The 19,464-nt window shown below is 36.3% G+C and overlaps 3 protein-coding genes across 3 annotated transcripts; 1 reads left to right on the plus strand and 2 right to left on the minus strand.

Moving 5' to 3' along the window:
* Window positions 1-1,136: 1,136 nt before the first annotated feature.
* On the minus strand, window positions 1,137-5,594 carry Tsp_07993 (transporter, major facilitator family). The gene is made up of 6 exons (XM_003373347.1): window positions 5,528-5,594; window positions 5,260-5,466; window positions 2,522-2,968; window positions 1,617-2,453; window positions 1,425-1,550; window positions 1,137-1,342 (listed from the first exon to the last, which is right to left on the minus strand). Exons 1-6 carry the CDS (start codon window positions 5,592-5,594, stop codon window positions 1,137-1,139), a joined length of 1,890 nt encoding a protein of 629 aa, XP_003373395.1.
* Window positions 5,595-7,744: 2,150 nt separating this feature from the next.
* Window positions 7,745-10,345, minus strand: Tsp_07994 (Sex muscle abnormal protein 5). Its single transcript, XM_003373348.1, has 5 exons — window positions 10,198-10,345; window positions 8,716-8,936; window positions 8,544-8,651; window positions 8,341-8,477; window positions 7,745-8,282 (listed from the first exon to the last, which is right to left on the minus strand). The coding sequence occupies exons 1-5, from the start codon at window positions 10,273-10,275 to the stop codon at window positions 8,185-8,187; spliced, it is 642 nt and encodes a 213-aa protein (XP_003373396.1). The 5' UTR covers window positions 10,276-10,345; the 3' UTR covers window positions 7,745-8,184.
* An 859-nt stretch (window positions 10,346-11,204) lies between these two features.
* On the plus strand, window positions 11,205-18,534 carry Tsp_07995 (putative neogenin). The gene is made up of 13 exons (XM_003373349.1): window positions 11,205-11,265; window positions 12,022-12,187; window positions 13,358-13,506; window positions 13,587-13,802; window positions 14,022-14,114; window positions 14,171-14,312; window positions 14,371-14,504; window positions 14,599-14,747; window positions 14,811-15,169; window positions 15,238-15,392; window positions 15,492-18,035; window positions 18,118-18,356; window positions 18,436-18,534. The coding sequence occupies exons 1-13, from the start codon at window positions 11,205-11,207 to the stop codon at window positions 18,532-18,534; spliced, it is 4,506 nt and encodes a 1,501-aa protein (XP_003373397.1).
* The last annotated feature ends 930 nt before the right edge of the window (window positions 18,535-19,464 follow it).

A 19,464-nucleotide genomic window follows, 5' to 3' on the forward strand; every position in this document is an offset into this window, starting at 1 on the left:
AGATAATTTTGATACGACGCTAATTTGCATAATACGGACACGAACTAACGCACCTAGTTTAGCTGAACTAACCTCAAACGTAGCAATTGAATTGGTTGATTTTTACGAAATATGTTCAAATTTGCAAAAGCATATATTTATTATTGAAAATTAATTCTGAAGAGAAAAAATTGAAATATTCATTACCTTTGAGATTCGCTTTATTTTTTTGATAGTTCTCTTTTATTAGAAGTTATTATTGGAAGTGACGATTTGAAATGAAAAAATTCATTAAAATGATGTAAATAAATAAGTGAAGAAATGTCCTGTTGAATACTCGCAACCAGTTCAACTTGCCTCAATATGGCCAGCGAGTGCAACTTCTCTCTACTCTTTCTTCTTTTGATTGGTCCATTAATTTTTGTAACATTATTATTTTATAATTAAGTATTGACTGTAAATGTTCATCATAATTACATTGATGAACGCTGTAAATTTATTTCTATGCAAATCAGATTCTTTTTGTTGAAAAAATAAAACAGATTAAAATTTATAATATTATGCGTTCACTGGTTGAAAATTTCCGTTTCGTTTTCGAAAGATTCATTTTTTACTAATATTCGGGTTGTTTTTAAAAAATGCTGACAGAACATGACACCATCTAGATGTATTTTTTTTCTTCAAATTATCACAATGTTCTTGATCATTATCATCATCATCATCATTTTTGGCACCACCGTATTTGTTTGAACTTTATTGAATACAGTAAAACAATGAGTATTCTCGTATATTCATTCCTTTCTGCTTTTCGAAAAAAATTCATAGAACAACTTCAGTTCACACATGCACGCCTAGATGTGCGCATATAAAGCACACAAAACAAGTATTCATTAGCTGAGACTGCCGTAATGGGAAAGATTACTAAAATAAAATACTGCCAAATTTGATATGAATATTCACTTTTAAAAAAAATATAATAAATAATTCTGGCCAAAAATACAGATAGGTGAATAAATATATAATTGAATGAATTAATGAATGTGTGTGTGTCTGTGTGTGTAAATATTTTTTTTTCATGTTGATGTAAATGTAAAGCTCATGGCATTGCTTGAAAATTATGACATATGAAACTCTGAAAAATAAAATCGTAAAACGTATCAATCGTTTTCTTCAGCCAAATTTTCCAAAATTGTGTCCAAATCAACTTTTGTCACTTGATCGTCATCTTTTTTGTGAAGTGGTTTACGAAGATCAAAACAGTCAAGAACGGGTATCAAGAAAGAAACCAATCCGGCAAGTGCAATAAGCAGGCCAGCGAATACAAACGATGCTGTATAATTTCCCGTAGCGTCAAGCATTGCACCTGAAGCATGCAGTGAAAAGAATTTTCCAATTTATGCAAATATTCAAGTACAAGCATTCGAATAAAGCAAAACAAATATAACCTGCTAGTGGAGATCCAATGAGAGTGGCGAATCCGCGGAACATCATCATCAGCCCGTACGAGTTGGTTAAATTATCCAATCCAAGTTCGTCAACAAGTGCGATTGAAGTCAAAGTCACAAATCCACCTGGAGAAAAAATATATATATATATGTTTAAACAAATTACTGATTTGAAGAGAAATTTTCACTTACAAATTATAAGTCCGAACAACAAGGCGTAGATCAGCATCAGTGAAAATGAGGTCATGAATGGATAAAGAATAGTCAATAGACCGCAAATGATCAACGACACGTTGCAAATGGTCAATGCTTTTGGAGCCCAACTTCGATCCGACATCCAGCCGACGATCACTCGGCCAGCAACGTTTGTAAATCCAATTGATGACAAAATGTAACCAGCTCTGGTCTTGTCAATTCCATGATATTCGGCAAAAGAAGCAGTATAAACAAAGGGAACGTAGAAGCCGACTAATGCGAAAAAATTAGAAGCGGCTAATATTAGCATCACGGGATTGCGCAACAGCGAAAAATCGAACATATCGCCCAGCACTGTACGAATTTGTTGAGGTAACAATTTCAAAAACTTGAACCGCACATGTTCCACATAAACAGGATAACCGTCCGTTGTTTCCACAGCGTCAAGCAGACGCGGTACGGATATTATTCCGCTGCGGTAAAGTTCTAAATTTTCTTGGGACTGTTGATACAGGGGAAGGCGTAAAATCGACCCGTGGTACAAAATATCCTGCCTTGAAAATGGTCTGTTGAATTCTTTCGGATCGACGGTCGACAAGCAACTTCTCAACGCCTCGGCCGCAGAACGCTTGTTCACCGACGACACTGAACCAAGTTGGCTAACACTTTTCACGTAGTCGCGCACGCTGAGACGAACCATCGATTGACTAGCCACGCGCGACAATGTCCCTTGTGATTGATAGAGCAACGGTCGAATCCCATCGCCCCCAGCAGCCACCAATTTGGACCCTTCTTTCTGAACAACACCGTCCGTTTGGCCATGCAATTGTTCGCCTTCAACTAAAATTAAAAAAAAGTAAATAAATAAACAATCCACTTGAAAACAAACAAACAAAAATTACATTTGTTATTCCACAATCGTTGGCTTTGCAGTATGGCCGTTTCTTCGTCGGAAGCGTAACGCGGTGCTGGCAATGGACGCATCAAGCTACCAAACACAGCACACTGCAACATCAGACCAGCCAAAATTAGCATACCGCCACGCCAAGCGTACGTATCGATGATCTGAATGTACAACGGCGGCATCACTACCGCACCCAAACCTGAGCCGGCCATTGCAATACCAGTAGCTATGGCACGTCTCTTTTCAAAGTAATAGCCAACATAAACAACCGATGGAATATACGCCAAACCACAACCAATTCCGCCAATGAAACCATACGTGATCATCAGAAACACTACCGAAGTTGCAAATGCCGACATCACGTACGCCAAGCACATGATCACTGAACCGGTGATTATGACTGCACGAGCTCCAAAACGATTCATCAAACCACCAGCAAACGGTCCTGAAATTCCAAACAATAAAAATACAAACTTATCCAAATTCACAATTTACATATATTACTCAATTTTTGGTCATTTTGTTATTAATTTTATCTTTTCTTCGCAAAAATTTTCATACTCCACTTCAAACACAACACAAAACATGATATGCAATTCTACTGATTTTCCGATCGATCCCTTAAAACTCCACTCCAATAAATATATTGCATTGCATTTGTTGAAAATTTGTAAATCATGCAAAAGATAAAATTACACGCTAGAATCCTATGTATGCATGCTTGAATATTGGATGTTGAAGCTTGAAAAGGGAAAAAAAGTTCTTATTCCGTAAATTGGACTCAATTTATCAATAAAAATGAACCAAATTGATGAATTTATTAAAAATGACAAGTGATACACTTTTTCTCGAACAAATTCACACAACATCAGCTGTTCAACATTGAACTCAGTGCCTTTCAGTTGTTATCAAGCATTTCGTATGATCAATCAATTGGACAAGGAGCCGCGCCTTTTTCCAACTTCCGCACGTCATTATTTAGAACATTCAAATCATATCACATGTTCAAAAAGTAATGAATTTAGTACACAATTTACAAAACTGACATTGAAAAATATTACAAATATCAATTACTACGAAATGGGCAAGGCCATCGATGAAAAAGAAGTTGAAAGATAATTTAAAAAAATAAAAATATTATTCATACTCTTCCAATGAATAATAATAATGAATAAATAACCCCGCCCACATACAAGGAAACGTATTTGATTCATTTTTCAACTAGCTACCAGTATGAACAACAATCTTGAAACTACATCAATTTAAGAACCGCATCGAATAAAACGATAAACTTCCTAAACATCTTGTAATCACTCAAATTCAATAAAACAAGTCAACTTGTAAAAAAATAAAAGGAATTCTAATTCGCAACAAGATTCGTAGATTATTTTACATATTTAAGAATACATTATGTCTAAACAATTCTTCAAATGATTACAATTTACAGAATTGCCCTGAATTTAATCGTCCAACATTTCAAGCATGTCAACAATCATCAGTAAAGCACATCACTTTTATAATATGCATACAAAGCACTACCTTTTAATCTTTTGCCATAAAAACATCAAAAATGCTATTTATATTTAAGTATTGGAAGTAATAATTTACACACATATATATATATATACATTGTCATATTTTCATTCATAATCGGATAGATATTTTCGGATACAACTGCATTTCATAAAATGATGAATGCGCAAAATTTTATGCTTATTTTTTTAAAGTCTACATTTGAAATTTGTTGCAAAACATATTTCCAACCCAGCACGTAGTTACTTACATTTGTCATTTTGAAAATAATCAAACCGATCAAAATTCACGTTAATTTTCAGAATCTCACTTTGACAGTTTAGTATTGTTGCAAATCATCTTATTTTTAAGTAAAGTTGGAGAAAACGTTCAACAAAAGAAAAGCTGAAAAACAAAAATGCACAACGCATTGAAGAAACGATCTTATTCCAAAACTTCCATTCATTCATATTGATCAATAAGCATAACAGAAAAACTAACCTCATTCAAAATATTATATACATGCAAACAAAAGCATGCAAAGAAAATGATGCAGCATTTCAATGATATCAGTTTCGTTCACACAAAAAGAAAAGAATTATTTATTTTTGCTTTTTCAAAACTTTTTAAGACGAGAAACGTTACTTGAAAAAGAAACTCTTTATGAAAAGCTTTTTCACACTAAAAAAAACATTAAACACTAGCAGAAGGAAGAATTTTTCGCTGATCGTATATTTGAACGACAAAAAATAGAACAGTACTATTTTACGATGCACGCAATACACGGCAGATGATTAAGGAAGGCAATCGTCACTTAAAATCAATAAATAAAACGTTGTAAAAATTGACCACGCTTAAGAGAAATAACAACGCTGAGCAAATGAAAAAATTACCACACTAAACAACCAAAAGAGAAACCGTTCATTTACACAGAAGCCGATTTTGCTTGAAACAATAGAAAGTGACAATTGAAGATAGCTTCACTGTTTGCTGTTAAGCTTTGAATAAAGAACAGACAAGTAATAGCATTAAACAAACAGGAACTAGTCAGAAAATTGGTGTTCTAGGCGGCACTTATTTATGGCAACCAAAGAAAACAAGAAAAAAAATATTATATATAAAGTATATTATGGATTGAAAAAAAGAGCAATTTTAATAAATTGCCATCTTGATTTTCAGCTTTCGAAAATGCTGAGCAAAACAAATTGTAAAACTTTTACATACCAACTAACAAATATGTGCCAGACAACAAAGAGCCGACCCAGGCAACAGTCACTGTAGAACACTTGAAGTAGCTGTGCCATTCAGGGAAAAGGATTCCGAAAGCGAAAACAGAGCCGTCAGCAATGATGCTTATAAAAAAGCAAGAAAAAACTATCATCCAACCCCAACCGCCATCCGGTGGAACAGACACGAAGTCTTCAACTAAAACTAAAAACAAAAAGAGAATAAATAAATGTCATCTGTAAAAAACACAAATTTCTTTGTCTACCATCAACATCTCGGCTAATAGCTTTAGGTACGTTTTCACGATCGTCAGTGTCTTTCGATTTGCTCATGATTGAAAGTGCAGACTAACTGTCACAGCAAAGCAAAACCTGAAAAAGCGAGCACGTCAACTTTGGCGAAGCTACTCTATTCGGAGGCAACAGTTATACTGTACAGATTCTCAGGTTAACATCAATGCCCTGTTTTTAATAGTAACATCGGAACGTATAAAATCAAAATGTTAATTGATTTTTATTTTATATTTATTATATTAGTATAAATAAAAATTAATAATTAAATAAAATCAATTAATATGAAGTTCGATTCAAAACTTTTATTTGTACATCATATAGAAGTTCTATTTAAATGATTCTCATGCAACAGTCAATTTTTCATTGATAATAATAATATATTGTTAAGGTGAATTGTAATTTTATTATCAAGAAGTATATAATTTTTATAATCAATGCAGTTTAAAAGTAACAGAATATGGTAAATGTAAAAGCTGCATGAAAATTTCAATTGACAAACAATTTCAATTGGAAAAGGAAGAAAAAAGCAAATAGACGAAGAAAATTTAATAATAATGATAATTTAATTATTGAAATTTACCTGACGAAATTACGACCAAGTTTGCTGGTTAGAAAAGAAAAACCAAATTAGACTGACTTGTTCACCGCTAAACCAGTGCTAACAATCAGAGAACAATGCACGTTGACATTGTCCAAGCTGAAGCAGATTTGACCTCGACATTGGGAAAATAGGAAATGTTTGAATGAATCCACTATTATTTATCACTTGTCTGTAATTAAATAGCAAAAAAAACAACGAACATTGACCTTCAATTGATGGAAGAAAGTAAATTTGAAAAAATAATATAATTAAATTAGTCATTTTTTTTGAAATTTACCTTTGTCACCACTATAATCTGTTGGTGTTATCATAACATTTCAAATTTTTTGAATTCAAAACAAAATATGAACGTAAAAGCAAAAAACAAAAGTAAATGTTGAAATATTAAATAAAAATGTTCGTCGTCACTGTTGATTTAAAATAACCTCCACAACATTAAACATGAGCATAAATGTGAATTTAAAAATGAACACTAAAAAAAATGGATCCGCTAGTCCATTGAAGATAGATTGGTATTTTCATTATTTCGCTGTATACAAAATTGTCTGCGCTTGTGGAGTTGGAAAAATTGCAATTGCAAAAACACGGGGCTGTCGTCAATAAAATTATATTATTCTTATGAAATTTGTCAAAGTTATAAATCAAGATCAACGTCAGCTGTTGGAACAAATGCCGACTGGATGACAAATTTTAATTTTTTTTTCGTTCGAGTAAATGTTGCTTTTTTCATTAGCTGAAGATCAATCCATCCATCTGCTGACTATTTTAGCATGTGGCAGTTGAAAATCAAATTGACAGTTTTGATAATTTCTCACACGCCTAAAAATATTTAGAATTTTTCTTTTCAAATGTTACAAGGCAAAAAGGAAAACAACTACAAAGAAGAGCCAATTGGTACAATTCTTACTGTATTCAGTTTGATTTTATTAAAATGAAAACTTTTATATAATTATTACGTAAATTTAAATTATATTTAATTTTAACTTTAATTTAATTTTGATTCGTAAATTTTTATTCAAAACTAACTGAAAAGTAAGTAAAATACAGTAATACTTGGCATCATCGTTCGTTGGTCCACACATAAAAAAGAAAAGATAGAAAATTATTAAATTTTAATATTAATTTCGTTGAATAAATCATCTGCTTAGATTGTCACTTGTTACATCTAGCTTTTTTTTTAATTATTAAAAATGTTTTCAAAATTGCTCCTACAAACGAGTGAAAAAAAAATTCAAGTATGTTTATTATTTCAAGCAAACAAACATCTAAATAATTTTTCGGCAAGTGAATAATATACTACGTAATGAATCGAGAAAGCAAACTGAAATTTCTACGGCAGAAAGTGGGCAATGACTGCAGATGTTGATAATGCAGTAAGAAAAAAAAACAGAAGAAAACTTAATACACAAATGCACGAACAACAACAACTCACTCAGTTGTTCTTGTTCGCATTAAAAAAGAGCATATGAAATCACATTTTAACCATCAACTCGCATAGCATCAAACTAACTGGACAAATAATTCAAGTTATTAATGATAATGAAAAACAAGTAAGAGAAAAATTGTTCAACAAAAGCAAATATATCAACCTTCACCAGAGAGCATGCATGCATTTTATTTTTTGCACAAATAACGTGCATTCTCAACAAACCAATAATTTAAAAATTGAACACATAATTAAAACATAACAGTGAAATATATCAAAAAAAACAAAAGAAAAAGTGATGAATTAAAAATAATTATCATATAAAACCATCATCAATAATAATAATATACTACTAATGGACTTGAAAACGTTTTGCCAACAACCAAACAAACAAAAGCGAGCAGAATACATACATATATATACATATGTATGTATATATTGAACAAATTGTATTAAAAGAAAAGCAGCTGAGAAGCAATCATCAACTAAAGCAAGGGTGCTAATAAAAGTGATATATGGAAAAGAGGAAAAACAAATTCAGCATCAAAATGCTTGGACAAAAAATGCTTTCATCACTTCCAAATGCCTAATAACCACCATAATCACTGCGGACTGTAAGGGCAGACGTAAGTTGCCGGAAATATTCCACTTTTACCATTCAATATACCTTCCCACCAATTGTCATCAGATTTATCTGTCGCTGAAGATAAAAGGAAAATTTTTAATTGAACAATTAATGAATAAATTTACAACAATACCTGTAATTATGTCTCCACGTTTGAATTCCAATTCACCTTCTTCTTGAGGAGTAAAATCGAACATCGCTTGCACTAAGCAAGTCTCAGGTTCTACATCGCGCAACAAAATCGACGAAGTGCGACTAACGGATGCTGTGCTAAAATGATAATTTTTAATTTCTACAAGAATAAAGATATAAATAATTACAACATCTGCTTCTTACCGATGATAAGTGACCAATTCGTTGAGACTATTAAACTTCACTACCCACAAAAAATACTTTCCACAACTGTCTCGCAAAACTTTGAAATGTTGAACAGCATCTTGAAATCTGTGAAATAATACGAATTACACTAATTGAACTAATTGAAGTGAAAAAATCAATTTTTAATTACTTGACTGACAAACTGAAATCGCCAGGACAAGATTCAGATTCGCGAACCAAAAACGCCCCATCGTGTGGTTGCCTCTTCAACATCGCTTCGGCATCGGCACGACAAATACGCCCAAAATACCAGCGATGATCACGCATTTTGATGTAATTGCTTGGGATGTAACCTTCTTTACCATCCAATTCCGCTCGATACCAGTTTGGATCTTCATCTTTATTCAATACCTTAACAACAATTCAACTCTGACATGGGGTAGAAATTTTCAAAATAGAACAATATAATAAAAGATACATGCAGATATTTTTACATTTTACCACCAGTTGGGCGTAAAATTATTCGCGTCGAGTTGAATTCAACTTAGAAATTTATTTCATTTATTCATGTATTAATATTGGGAAAATTAAATACTAAAAATACAAAGCTGCAAGGCTACTTTACAACTGATGCGTTCAACGCTGACAATTCAAACTGAATCAAGCATAAAAATTATCGCCCAACCGGCAATTAACGAACAACCTGTCAAACTGGTGCAGCACAGTTGTCTACCCAGCTTTCAATCAAAAATTCTGACAAGGAAAAAATCAGTGCTCACCACAACTATCAACGTGCAATATATAATAAATTATTTATATAAAAACAAAAATATACAATTTTTCAGTTTTTAAATCGTAAAAATTCTGCAAACATGTTTAAAATGTTTCCAAGGAAAGAACAAGTGCAACAATCCTGCAATCGCAAGTCAAAAAATCAAAAATGACGCCAAGTTGAAAGCAAGCTAATAAAAGTTTGACAAATAAATATCAACAACTGGTTCGTCTGCTGTGATAAAGAAAAAAAGTAATAAATATAATGCTTTACTGGAGGATTGAATTTTTTCGCAACAATGAAACAAAAATTTGGCAGTTCCTCTCTCTCTGTTCAGCATTGTGTGAAATGTTGCAAAAGTTGCACGCATGAAAGATCTGCTTTCGAGATGATAAATTAAAATTCAAGCTAAACAATACATCTGCTCCTTGATCGACTAAGTGACGTCAGAAAAACGCGCCAATTCTACACTACTATTCTCGACTGGACTCTCTCTGAACGCGCGCTATTAACACACACTCACTCGTTGAAAGCAAAAACGTCACTAAAGAATTCAACAAAAACGAAAGAATAAATGCAATATATTAAAAAATTACGGTTTTTTATTTCTGAAAAATTCGCCTTCTAGCTCAACTAAATATTATTTTTCAAAACTGAACTCAACTACTTTACGATGATAACTATTTTGAAAATTCTTATTTTTTTCAAATATTTAAAATGTTTTTCTCGATGGCTAAACAGTTGAAAAATTTAAAATCTTATAAACACTGCTTGATGCTTGAATAAAACAGTTTCTGTGTTTCTAAATCATTCTATTTCAATTCAACCTGTCATAAAATCAATACAGACGATGAAGCGGATTAACCTGCGAAAAGTAATTATTCAAATAATTGACCTCACCTTCAAGATGTTGCCTTTCTTGAAACTTAGTTCGTCGATAGCAGTTGCTTGAAAATCGTGCTCAGCTTCCGCTTCCATAACTGAGTTTATTCGTTCAATCGCATTCAACGATAAATCGCAGATTGCCAACAGTCGACTGCTTTGCCGAAGAAGAGTGCACAAGAAATAGACCAGCACAGTACTACCTTGATGTTGAAAGTCAAGTTCAAGTTGATAAACTCAAAAAATGCCTCGTATTTGTTTTCCATAATTTTTATTATTATGTAAACATTAAAATATTTTATCATTGTTTTAATCCACTTATTGACATTTCTGTTGCAAATTTTAATAAAAATAAAATGTCACAACGCAACACAAGCGCTATGACTTTGCATAAATAATTGTCTATTTGTATTGCACAAAAACAAATGTAAATAGTTTATAAAAAGCAGCCGTTGTTGTCAATTTGAATATTTAATAGTAAAAGCAGCGTTTATCAATAAAAGTGCTCTTCAACCGAGCAACGAAAACGCTGTGCATATTTATTACAAAGTGACTTCGATATTAGCTAAAATTAAATAAAATTAAGCATTGTTTATTTCGAATAGTGTAAAATTATCCATTTAAAAAAATGGTTTGCTCATATTTAGCAATATCAAGCATTTTTTAACCTACGAATGCAAAAGTTGCCTAGTAACTGAATGTTATTCAAAATTATAAGTTGCGATGATAATTTCATTCATAAATCGTCATCAGTATGAAATGAATAAATTATTTAAAGTGTTAAATTTATTAATTTAATGTTTTTCACGACAAATTTTCAAAAATAATCCAAGATGTTTCGAATAATTTGATTCTCGTGTAACTTGCACGTCATTATATTCGCAAGTTTGTATACTGTAATGGCGTCTCTGTCCTTGGTCGGGTAGGATGAGTTGTTAGTGCTGTTGTGACGGTTGATTGAAGTTTCAGCCGACTGTTGAAGCAGTATCAGTGAGAAAAGAAGAACAGCTCGTTAACAATGAAGCATGACTAGCTGGTGTCTAGTATTACTGTTCTACTACATAGCTGTTGTTATTGCACTTGCAGGTAACAGTGGTTAATTTGATTTTTCTTTTACAATGCTTTTGCAATATTCATAAAGTGTTTATTTTTTTTACCAAATGGTTTATATTAGATTTAAGAAAGGAATCTATTTGAATAGATGTTGCTTTGGAATTAGTATCAGTGAAGAAAGGTTTTTTTTGTTTTTTAAATTTTCTTTTGCAAAAAGTAATTTTCTCCAATGGTGGTGATTCTGTTCAACGCAGTTTGCATTAATGTTTTATTTAAAAAAATGCATGGAAATTTTGTAAATTGTCAACACGAACCAAAATTGTTCACAAATACTACTTTGCGTTGGTTTCTCCGGGCCGGATCGATCCGGCCGGCGGCGAAAATGACAGCGGTCCAGGGCCAAAAACGGCACGCCACTTGACTTGACAATGCGGAAAGTGGGCCGGCACGCTGGTCAATTTGCCATATTGAATTTTTGGTCACTGAAGTCGGCTGGAGAATTTTGCAATTTAGTTCGCAGCATAATAGCCGCTTGCATGCTGCACTTTGTTCTTGCTGCTTGCTTCAGTTGGCGATCGATCCGGTTGGGGCTTATCGGTGCCGACGATCACAGCCGTCGACCCTCACTTGCGTTTTACAGTCAGCCATATTGAACGACAATTCGTTCATATGATTGATGTAGCCAGTTTTGCTATTTGCACATTTTATCCTACTGTGGAATGAATTGTTTCATTGCAAAATTCGATTTGTACATTTGAAGTGCTTTTTTTATAATGTTCTTTTTTTTAGTCCCAGCACCATCAGAGTTGCATTTCACCATTGAACCGAGCGATGTGTTGGCAAGAAGAGGCCAAGAAGTGCGTTTCGACTGTGCCGTGTCCGGCGCGGAAACGCCAACGGTGCATTGGCGCCGAGGCGGCGTGCCGTTGGACGCGATCGGATCTAGGATAAGAATGTAAGTGGTGTTGTGTGGTTGGACGCGCGCGCGTATCTGTGTTGACGACCAGCGGTCAAGCGCCGTGCGTGGCGAGGCGGTCAAATCAACAGCAGGCGAGATGACCATCCTCTTCAACCGACATCTTGAGGTTCGTTGTCGTCGTCGTCGTCTTTGGCAGATTAGCAACTGGCCGCATTTCCTGCTTCAAGCTGAGTCAGTTGGCGGCGACCTCGCGCCCCTCATTCCAACTATAAATCAGCGAGTGGTGTGTGCAATTGATAATTGCCGCGGCCGTCACTTTTACACACATGCGCACATATCGTATAGATAGAGAGCACTGATGGGGTTGTTGGTTTTTTGTTTCGCCGCCCTGCTGCTGCTGCTGCTGCTTGTGTAAAGCTTTGCTTTGCTGAGGAAATTGGAGAAAGCCGGAAAAGCAGCTAGCTCGACGTGACAAAATGATCAGAACTTAACCCAGCAGGGTGGGATTCTCAAACGACCATTAATACTATACAGGGTGACGTGTCAAATTTCCCAGACATCTATTGTATTGAATAAGAATAGTTGGAAGTAAGGAAGGAAATGGGAGAGGGAAAAAGGTAGGAAAATATACGACGATTAGTAATAGTAATGAATTTTCTTAGAACACTGCCCACGTAATTTGTCTGCGACGTGAACAAAAAGCGAAATTTGCAACAGACGTGATGAATTTTTTGTTTTTTTAGCATTTTATTTTTTGCATTCATTGTGACAGTCACCATTTTATCACGATGCTCTTTTCATCAATTGATAATAGCATTGTGTGTGTAGTATTTGTTAATTTATTCGTAATAATAGCATAAATTCAATGCTTAACATTGGATGGTTGGAAAGAGATGTTTGCAAATACTATTTCATACTTCTTCGCTTGTTGTCAATATTTAGTGCACACTGCTTGAGGCGGTGAAGATTTTAAAGTTTTGTTGAAACAATTGAAATCATCAAATGCGCACAACTTTTGTCAATATGTTGTTGAAGAACAGATGCGCGCGCGCGTCAGCTGGTCCAGAAATTAAAGCATTGAAAAGTTTTATTCTTTTCTTTTTCAACTTTTGATGTAGAAATTTATTTTTAAAATTCAAACAAACAGGAAAAGCATTTGGAATTGCATCTGTTTTTATGAAAACAATCGCGCCTGTTTCAATTTAGGTATCATTTGCAAAATGGCTCATTAATTATATCGAGAGCAGTTGAATTGGATACAATTTATGATTCCAAACAGGATGTATTCCAGTGTGTCGCGGTCGTTGGTGATCACTTTGTTCTCGTTAGCAGAAAAGCTCGGTTGAAGTTGATCGGTATGCGAACTAAAATGGCTTGTATTTATTTAATTGGATGAAAAATTATGATTATTTAAATTTTTCTTTTTTCTATCCAGGAAGTGTACGCTTTGTGGAAGAGCCGTACGACCGCCAGGTTCCGGTGAGCTCTAATGTGGTGTTGCCGTGTCGTATTCAAGGACCAATTCGTCCAACAGTGGTCACCTGGTTGAAGGACGACCTCGTTCTTAAAAGCAAGTGTCATATTCATTTTGTTTCGTCTCGCATTATTATGCCTGCGCATATTTGTGCACAGGCTTTGCACACATTTTCAAGTACATCGACCGAAAATTGGTATTTTGCACAGCTGGTGGTGGTCGAGGGGTTCTTCTTTCTTATATTTTTATTATCCATTGTTGTTTGCTTTTGGTCATTAGTGTCCGTTGTCATATATATTTATATTTATATATACATATTTTTAGCCGTTGAATTGCCACGCTTGACAGTTGGAACTGAATCTGGTTCTTTGGAAATTCGAACTGTGCAATATTCAGATCAAGGAGTTTACAAGTGCCAGGTAAAATTGGCAAATGGTGCCAATGCTACAGTCAGCCAACCTGGTCGTTTGACCATTTTGCCTAAAGATGGTAAGATGGGATGAAAGAAATTTTGAAAATTTGCATGTGATAAGTTTCTTTTGTAGAAGAACACGAACTGAGGTTCGAGGCGAAACCAATAAGTCGCACTGTGGCAGTTGGTAGCAGTACTGACCTTATCTGCGTGGTCAACGGACATCCAAAGCCGAAGGTGATATGGTTAAAAGATCAGAAAGAGCTGTCACTTAAGTCAGTTTTTCTATTTGTATTTAAATAATTACTGTATTTTATTTGTTTTTATTTCTAGCTCGAGACGAAGAATAATTGGTGAAAGCAGCCTGTTAATTAGTGATGTTAGCGTCGCTGATTCGGGTACTTACACTTGCAGGGCTTCAAATTCGTTGGAAACGGTTGAAAGCAGCGCAGCATTGGAAGTGAACGGTTAGTTAGTTTGTTTTTTTTGTTTGTTCAGAATTGGTATTCTATCTAAAATAGCTATTTAAAAAATGTATTTCATGGGTGATGATTATTTCAGAAGCTCCGAAAGCTGTTATAACGCCGAGAAGCACAACTGGCAAATCAGGCTCTGATGTCATTTTCCGTTGCGATATTAGCGGATATCCGCCACCTGCGGTAACATGGCTGAAAAATGGCGAAATAATAAAATCATCCGAATATTTTATAGTAAGTTAATTACCCTTTTTCTTTTTCTTGAAAAATGTTGGAGTTTTTCTTTTTTTTTTTAAGATCAGCGGTTCTCAGTTGAAAATAGCTGGTTTAGTGAAAAACGACCAAGGGGTTTATCAATGTATGGCAGACAACGATGTTGGCTCTGCACAGGCGTCGGCCATTTTGTTGGTAGAAGAGATTGGTAATTCTATTTTGATATTCTCTTTTGTATTTCTGATTTGTGTGTTTCAAATTTTATGCGGCACTTTAGGAACAACACCGAGGTTGTTTGTTCACGATGCTCCGTCGGAACCTACAGGCTTGAAAGCGGTTCAAGTGAGCAGTCGTTATGTGCATCTTCAGTGGGATACGCCCATGGCCGGCGGACAGTCACTATCCGGCTACAGTATTTATTACAAAAGTTTAGATGCGCAGAGGTTTGAAAAAATTTTTTTGTTCATGAACGAATCCGTGGATATGCATTGTTTTTTTTTCTATTTTTCAGAGAACGCCAGGTGAATTGCACCGTTTCGGACAGTCGTGGTTTTACAGTATCCGGTCTTGCTCCTGAAAAGACGTACTTTTTTCGAGTCGTTCCAGTAGTCTTAAATGGTTACGGACCATCGTCGCCGCCGCTGACCGTTATCACTGCTCAAGAGAGTAAGTTTATTTATTAGTAATTGTTGTTTTTTTTTTATTGGATATTATTTTTATACTTATCACGAAATGATTGATGTTTCGTTTCATTTCCTGTTGAAGAAACTGTACCGGCTAGTGTTCAAAATTTGAAAGCATATCCTCTGAGTTCGACCAGTATTCAAATTGAATGGGATCCACCGTTGACGGTTGCGCACGATCCGATCAATTTTTACAAAATTTTCTATTCTTTCATCGATTCGGAAAAGCAGCTTGCATCCGACAGCGCTGAAGTGAATTTAGACGAAGAGGAAGAAATTGAAATTCAGTCGCGCAATACAATGTACACTCTACACGGGGTTGAAGAAGACACGGTGTACCGTTTTCGTGTGGAAGCGGTCCGATTGGACGGCACCAGCGTTGCCAGTGTTCCTGTACACACGCGCAGTTTTACCGACCGACCCTCTGCACCACCTGAAAAAATCGAAGCCACTGCACTGACGTCGGATCGAATTATGGTGCGTTGGGCACCGCCGCCGGCTAAAGAGCGAAACGGTGATATTGTTGCATACAAAATTCGATTCAAATTGAAAGATCGTGGTTCGAAAAGTTACACTATACACGTCGACGGGCCGAACACTGAATACACAATTTCTGATTTGGAACCTGGTGCCACTTACATGGTACGTGTGGCCGCGGTCACGGTGAACGGCACTGGGCCCTATTCGATCTGGACCGAAGTAGTGACGGCGGTTTTCAAAGGCGAAGAATCCCAAGTGCCGGGTGCACCAACTTCGCTGCGTTTGATGGCAACTGGAAATGAAATCAAAGCCACTTGGACACCACCTCTGGATGATGGCAACGTGGTGCGCGGATTTCTCATCGGTTGGGGCATCAATATGCCGGACATTCACACCGAACGAGTCTCTGGCAATGTTCGTTCGTTCACTATTGCCAATTTGAAACCGAACAAAGACTATGTGGTCAGCTTGAAAGCGTACAACAAACTCGGCAACGGTTTTCCAATTTACGAAACTGTACGTACCGGCGAGCCGGTATCCACAGACGTGATTGGTTCCGTTGAAACGCCCATCGGTCTTCGTGCTCAGACACTTTCATCCACAGCGGTCACTTTGTCCTGGACGGATCGTGACGTTCCCTTATCCCACCAACGTGCAACGGACAATCGTTACTATACTATACGTTATACGAGTCATTACGTTTCTGGTGGACGGTATCGTTACGTGAACACATCCGACACCAACTACATGATCGACGGTTTGAAACCGGATACTCAGTACGAGTTTTCGGTCAAAGCGTCACTGGGCAGAGCCGAAAGTGAATGGAGTATGACCGCTTTTAATAAAACATTCAGCTCTGCGCCTTCGTCTGCACCGCGGGATTTGACGCCAATCGATTCGGACAGCGACCCGACGACAGTTTTGTTGAACTGGCAACCGCCCAAGCATCCGAATGGAAAAATTACCAAATATCTTATTTATTACACGTTGGATCAAAAATTGCCCGACTCGAAATGGATGGTCGAAGGGATTCGTGGTGATCGGATGAGCACCACGATCGACGGTTTGATTCCAGATACTGACTATTATTTCAAAATTCAAGCTGTCAACGACCGAGGTTATGGCCCTGTGTCATCTGTCAAATTGTATCAGGCGAAAAAATTGCGCGCTTTATTCGGTATGCTCAAAATTATTATTGTCAATTTTATAATTTATTTCATCGTGAATCAATTGATAATTTTCTTTTTTTCAACAAACACAGACGCCAATGCAGAACAGCCATTCATGACAGTGCCCGGCAAGGGGGAAGCAAGTGGGCCTGGTTATGCAGGATTGCCACGGAACGTGTTGAATATTGTGATAGCCGTCGTGGTAGCCAGTTTGGCCATTTTGTTGGTGATATCGATCTGTTGCTATTATTACCAGCAAAAATATGCTCGCCGTCGAGGCTATACTGCGGGCGTGAAAAAGACCCCACGCGATGCGAAACCTCCGCCAGATTTGTGGATCCATCACGATCACGCGTTGGAAATGCGAGGTTTGGATAGGAAGGGCTCTTTGCAAGCCGACTCGCCTTCGTTGCACGAACAGTTGAAGCCGTTGAAAAGTTGTTGTACCCCTTCGCCGCCGGCTTCCGGGGTCGACATGCCTCGCTATCAGTCGTTAGCTGGCGGGGCTTGTCGGTACGGGCTCGGTACGGGCCGAGTTTCGGTGGTTCAACCTTTGAACGGGGGAGGTTCGTTGTCCCGCAAATGTCATCACGTGTCGTCGAACAGTGTCGACGCGGTTGGTTCGCCTCGTGCTCATGCGATCTGCAGTAGCAAACTTTTGCAAAGCGGCATGAATCTGCCCCACTTGACTGCCGCTTACACGGCATCAAAGCAGCAGCCTGCTGCAGCTCAGTGTCGACTGATGGCCAGCAACATTGAAAGTGGCGAATGCATGCCGTTGACGTCGAACGATTCGCTGACCACCAAAGCGCCAGCAGCGTCGACCGCCGAAGCACGAATCGGCTGCAATCCTTTGAAATCGTTCACAGTTTTGGCTGTACCGCCTCCCCCTCCTCCGCCCACGGGCTCACTTCCATCGACGATCAGTGGCATGTTGCCGAACTCCACCACCGCCACTGGCTCGCGTATTCAGCTGAGTAAGTTTTGTGTGATTGGGTTATTACTATTTTTTTCTGTTCATGAAAAAATTCACTATTTCTCTGTTTTTTGTTTGCTCAGTTCGCCCAAATGCAGCAGCCGCATTTGGCGCTTCATCGTATCCATCACCTCGAAGTAGAGCTGAGTCATCTGCGTCGATGACCGGTGCAAAAGGGGTACTTCCATCCCAGTTGAATAATCACTCGCCAAATGTTTCTCATCAACGAATGACCGATTCAACATCTGACACCAACAACACCAGCACTGCCAATAACAACAATGCATCCACGTCAACAAGAGATGTTAGCTGCGAAGTGACGGTATATGCATATACATATATATGTATTGTCGATTAATATTAGTATTATAGTTTTATTGTTGTTTGTTTCTTTTTTGCAGCGTTCTTATAGCACAGAAGAATTGACAGCACAGATTCAAAATTTGGACAATCTCATGCAAGATTTGAACGCCATTTCAGCCAATGAATTTGACATGTAATATATTGCAGTAGTTGTTGCTGCTCTTGCCTTTACTCTCTGTGTGTGTGTTTTACATAAATGCAAAAATGTTTTTTTTCATGTATACGCTTTTGAAGAATATAACAACTGCCAACTTTATCTTGTTGCATTCTTCTTTGTTACAACGTTATTTTCCTGTTTTTGTAATAATTACAATTCCAACTCATCGTATGGCTCCTATATTTTGCATCCAATTGTTTGCACTTATTTTCTCTTTTTTCTTTTTTAAAAAAGAGATAAAATTTTCCGTCCACAAATTGTAAAAACATTTTTTAGCTTTTTTATCAGTTTTACCTTCTTGCTTATTTATCTGTTAATACAATTGTACTTCGCTATATGCCTGCCATGTTGATGTTTATTGGCTTGTAGTATTTATTGCATTGCATCATACTCTGTCCGTTGTGCGTATTATTATTATTATTATCTTTTGCACGTTTTTTTCTTCATATATCACAGAAAATATTGTTGCATTTCATTCTTCATCTGTTTTACTACTGATTTGTTGTTTTTTTCAAATCATATCTTCAGTGTTTATTTATTACGATTATCACTCATCTGGCACAACGTGTAGCAAAGTATACTGTAAAAGCGCAGTGTCGACAAATAGTTAGTTTTCTTTCTTATTACTGTTTTTTTTCTTTTGCTTTACATTTGTTAAAAATATTCCCAAATTAATTGTTTTTGCCCCTCTTCCCATGCTCACCTCTTCTTTTTCACTGTTCTCAATCTTCCTCAGATTACCGACTCAAGAAAGCTGTCTGTTTTTTTTGTACGTTAATAACAAAAAATATTTTTTTGTTTTGAATTATTTTTCAGACGCATTTTATTCAACGTTCGTTTTAATTTGTTAATGTTGTGCATTTCTTAATATAAAACTTTGTTAATTTCAGATGAACGGTTTGTTGAAAGA

The sequence above is a fragment of the Trichinella spiralis genome (genome assembly GCF_000181795.1).
Source record: "Trichinella spiralis strain ISS 195 chromosome Unknown Scfld6, whole genome shotgun sequence".
Lineage (NCBI taxonomy): Eukaryota > Metazoa > Nematoda > Enoplea > Trichinellida > Trichinellidae > Trichinella > Trichinella spiralis.

Excerpts from the sequence above, each read along its gene's own strand:
- Tsp_07994 (XM_003373348.1), bottom strand. The coding sequence starts at position 10,275 with ATGGAAGCGGAAGCTGAGCACGATTTTCAAGCAACTGCTATCGACGAA. Across the intron at positions 8,937-10,197 it reads AGAAAGGCAACATCTTGAAG|GTATTGAATAAAGATGAAGA; the intron begins GTGAGGTCAATT and ends ATTGTTGTTAAG. Across the intron at positions 8,478-8,543 it reads GAATTGGTCACTTATCATCG|CACAGCATCCGTTAGTCGCA; the intron begins GTAAGAAGCAGA and ends TTATCATTTTAG.
- Tsp_07995 (XM_003373349.1), top strand. The coding sequence starts at position 11,205 with ATGACTAGCTGGTGTCTAGTATTACTGTTCTACTACATAGCTGTTGTT. Across the intron at positions 13,507-13,586 it reads AGCTCGGTTGAAGTTGATCG|GAAGTGTACGCTTTGTGGAA; the intron begins GTATGCGAACTA and ends TTTTCTATCCAG. Across the intron at positions 13,803-14,021 it reads GGCTTTGCACACATTTTCAA|ATCAAGGAGTTTACAAGTGC; the intron begins GTACATCGACCG and ends TGCAATATTCAG.
- Tsp_07993 (XM_003373347.1), bottom strand. The coding sequence starts at position 5,594 with ATGAGCAAATCGAAAGACACTGACGATCGTGAAAACGTACCTAAAGCT. Across the intron at positions 5,467-5,527 it reads TATTAGCCGAGATGTTGATG|TTTTAGTTGAAGACTTCGTG; the intron begins GTAGACAAAGAA and ends TTTTGTTTTTAG. Across the intron at positions 1,343-1,424 it reads CATTGGATCTCCACTAGCAG|GTGCAATGCTTGACGCTACG; the intron begins GTTATATTTGTT and ends TGCATGCTTCAG.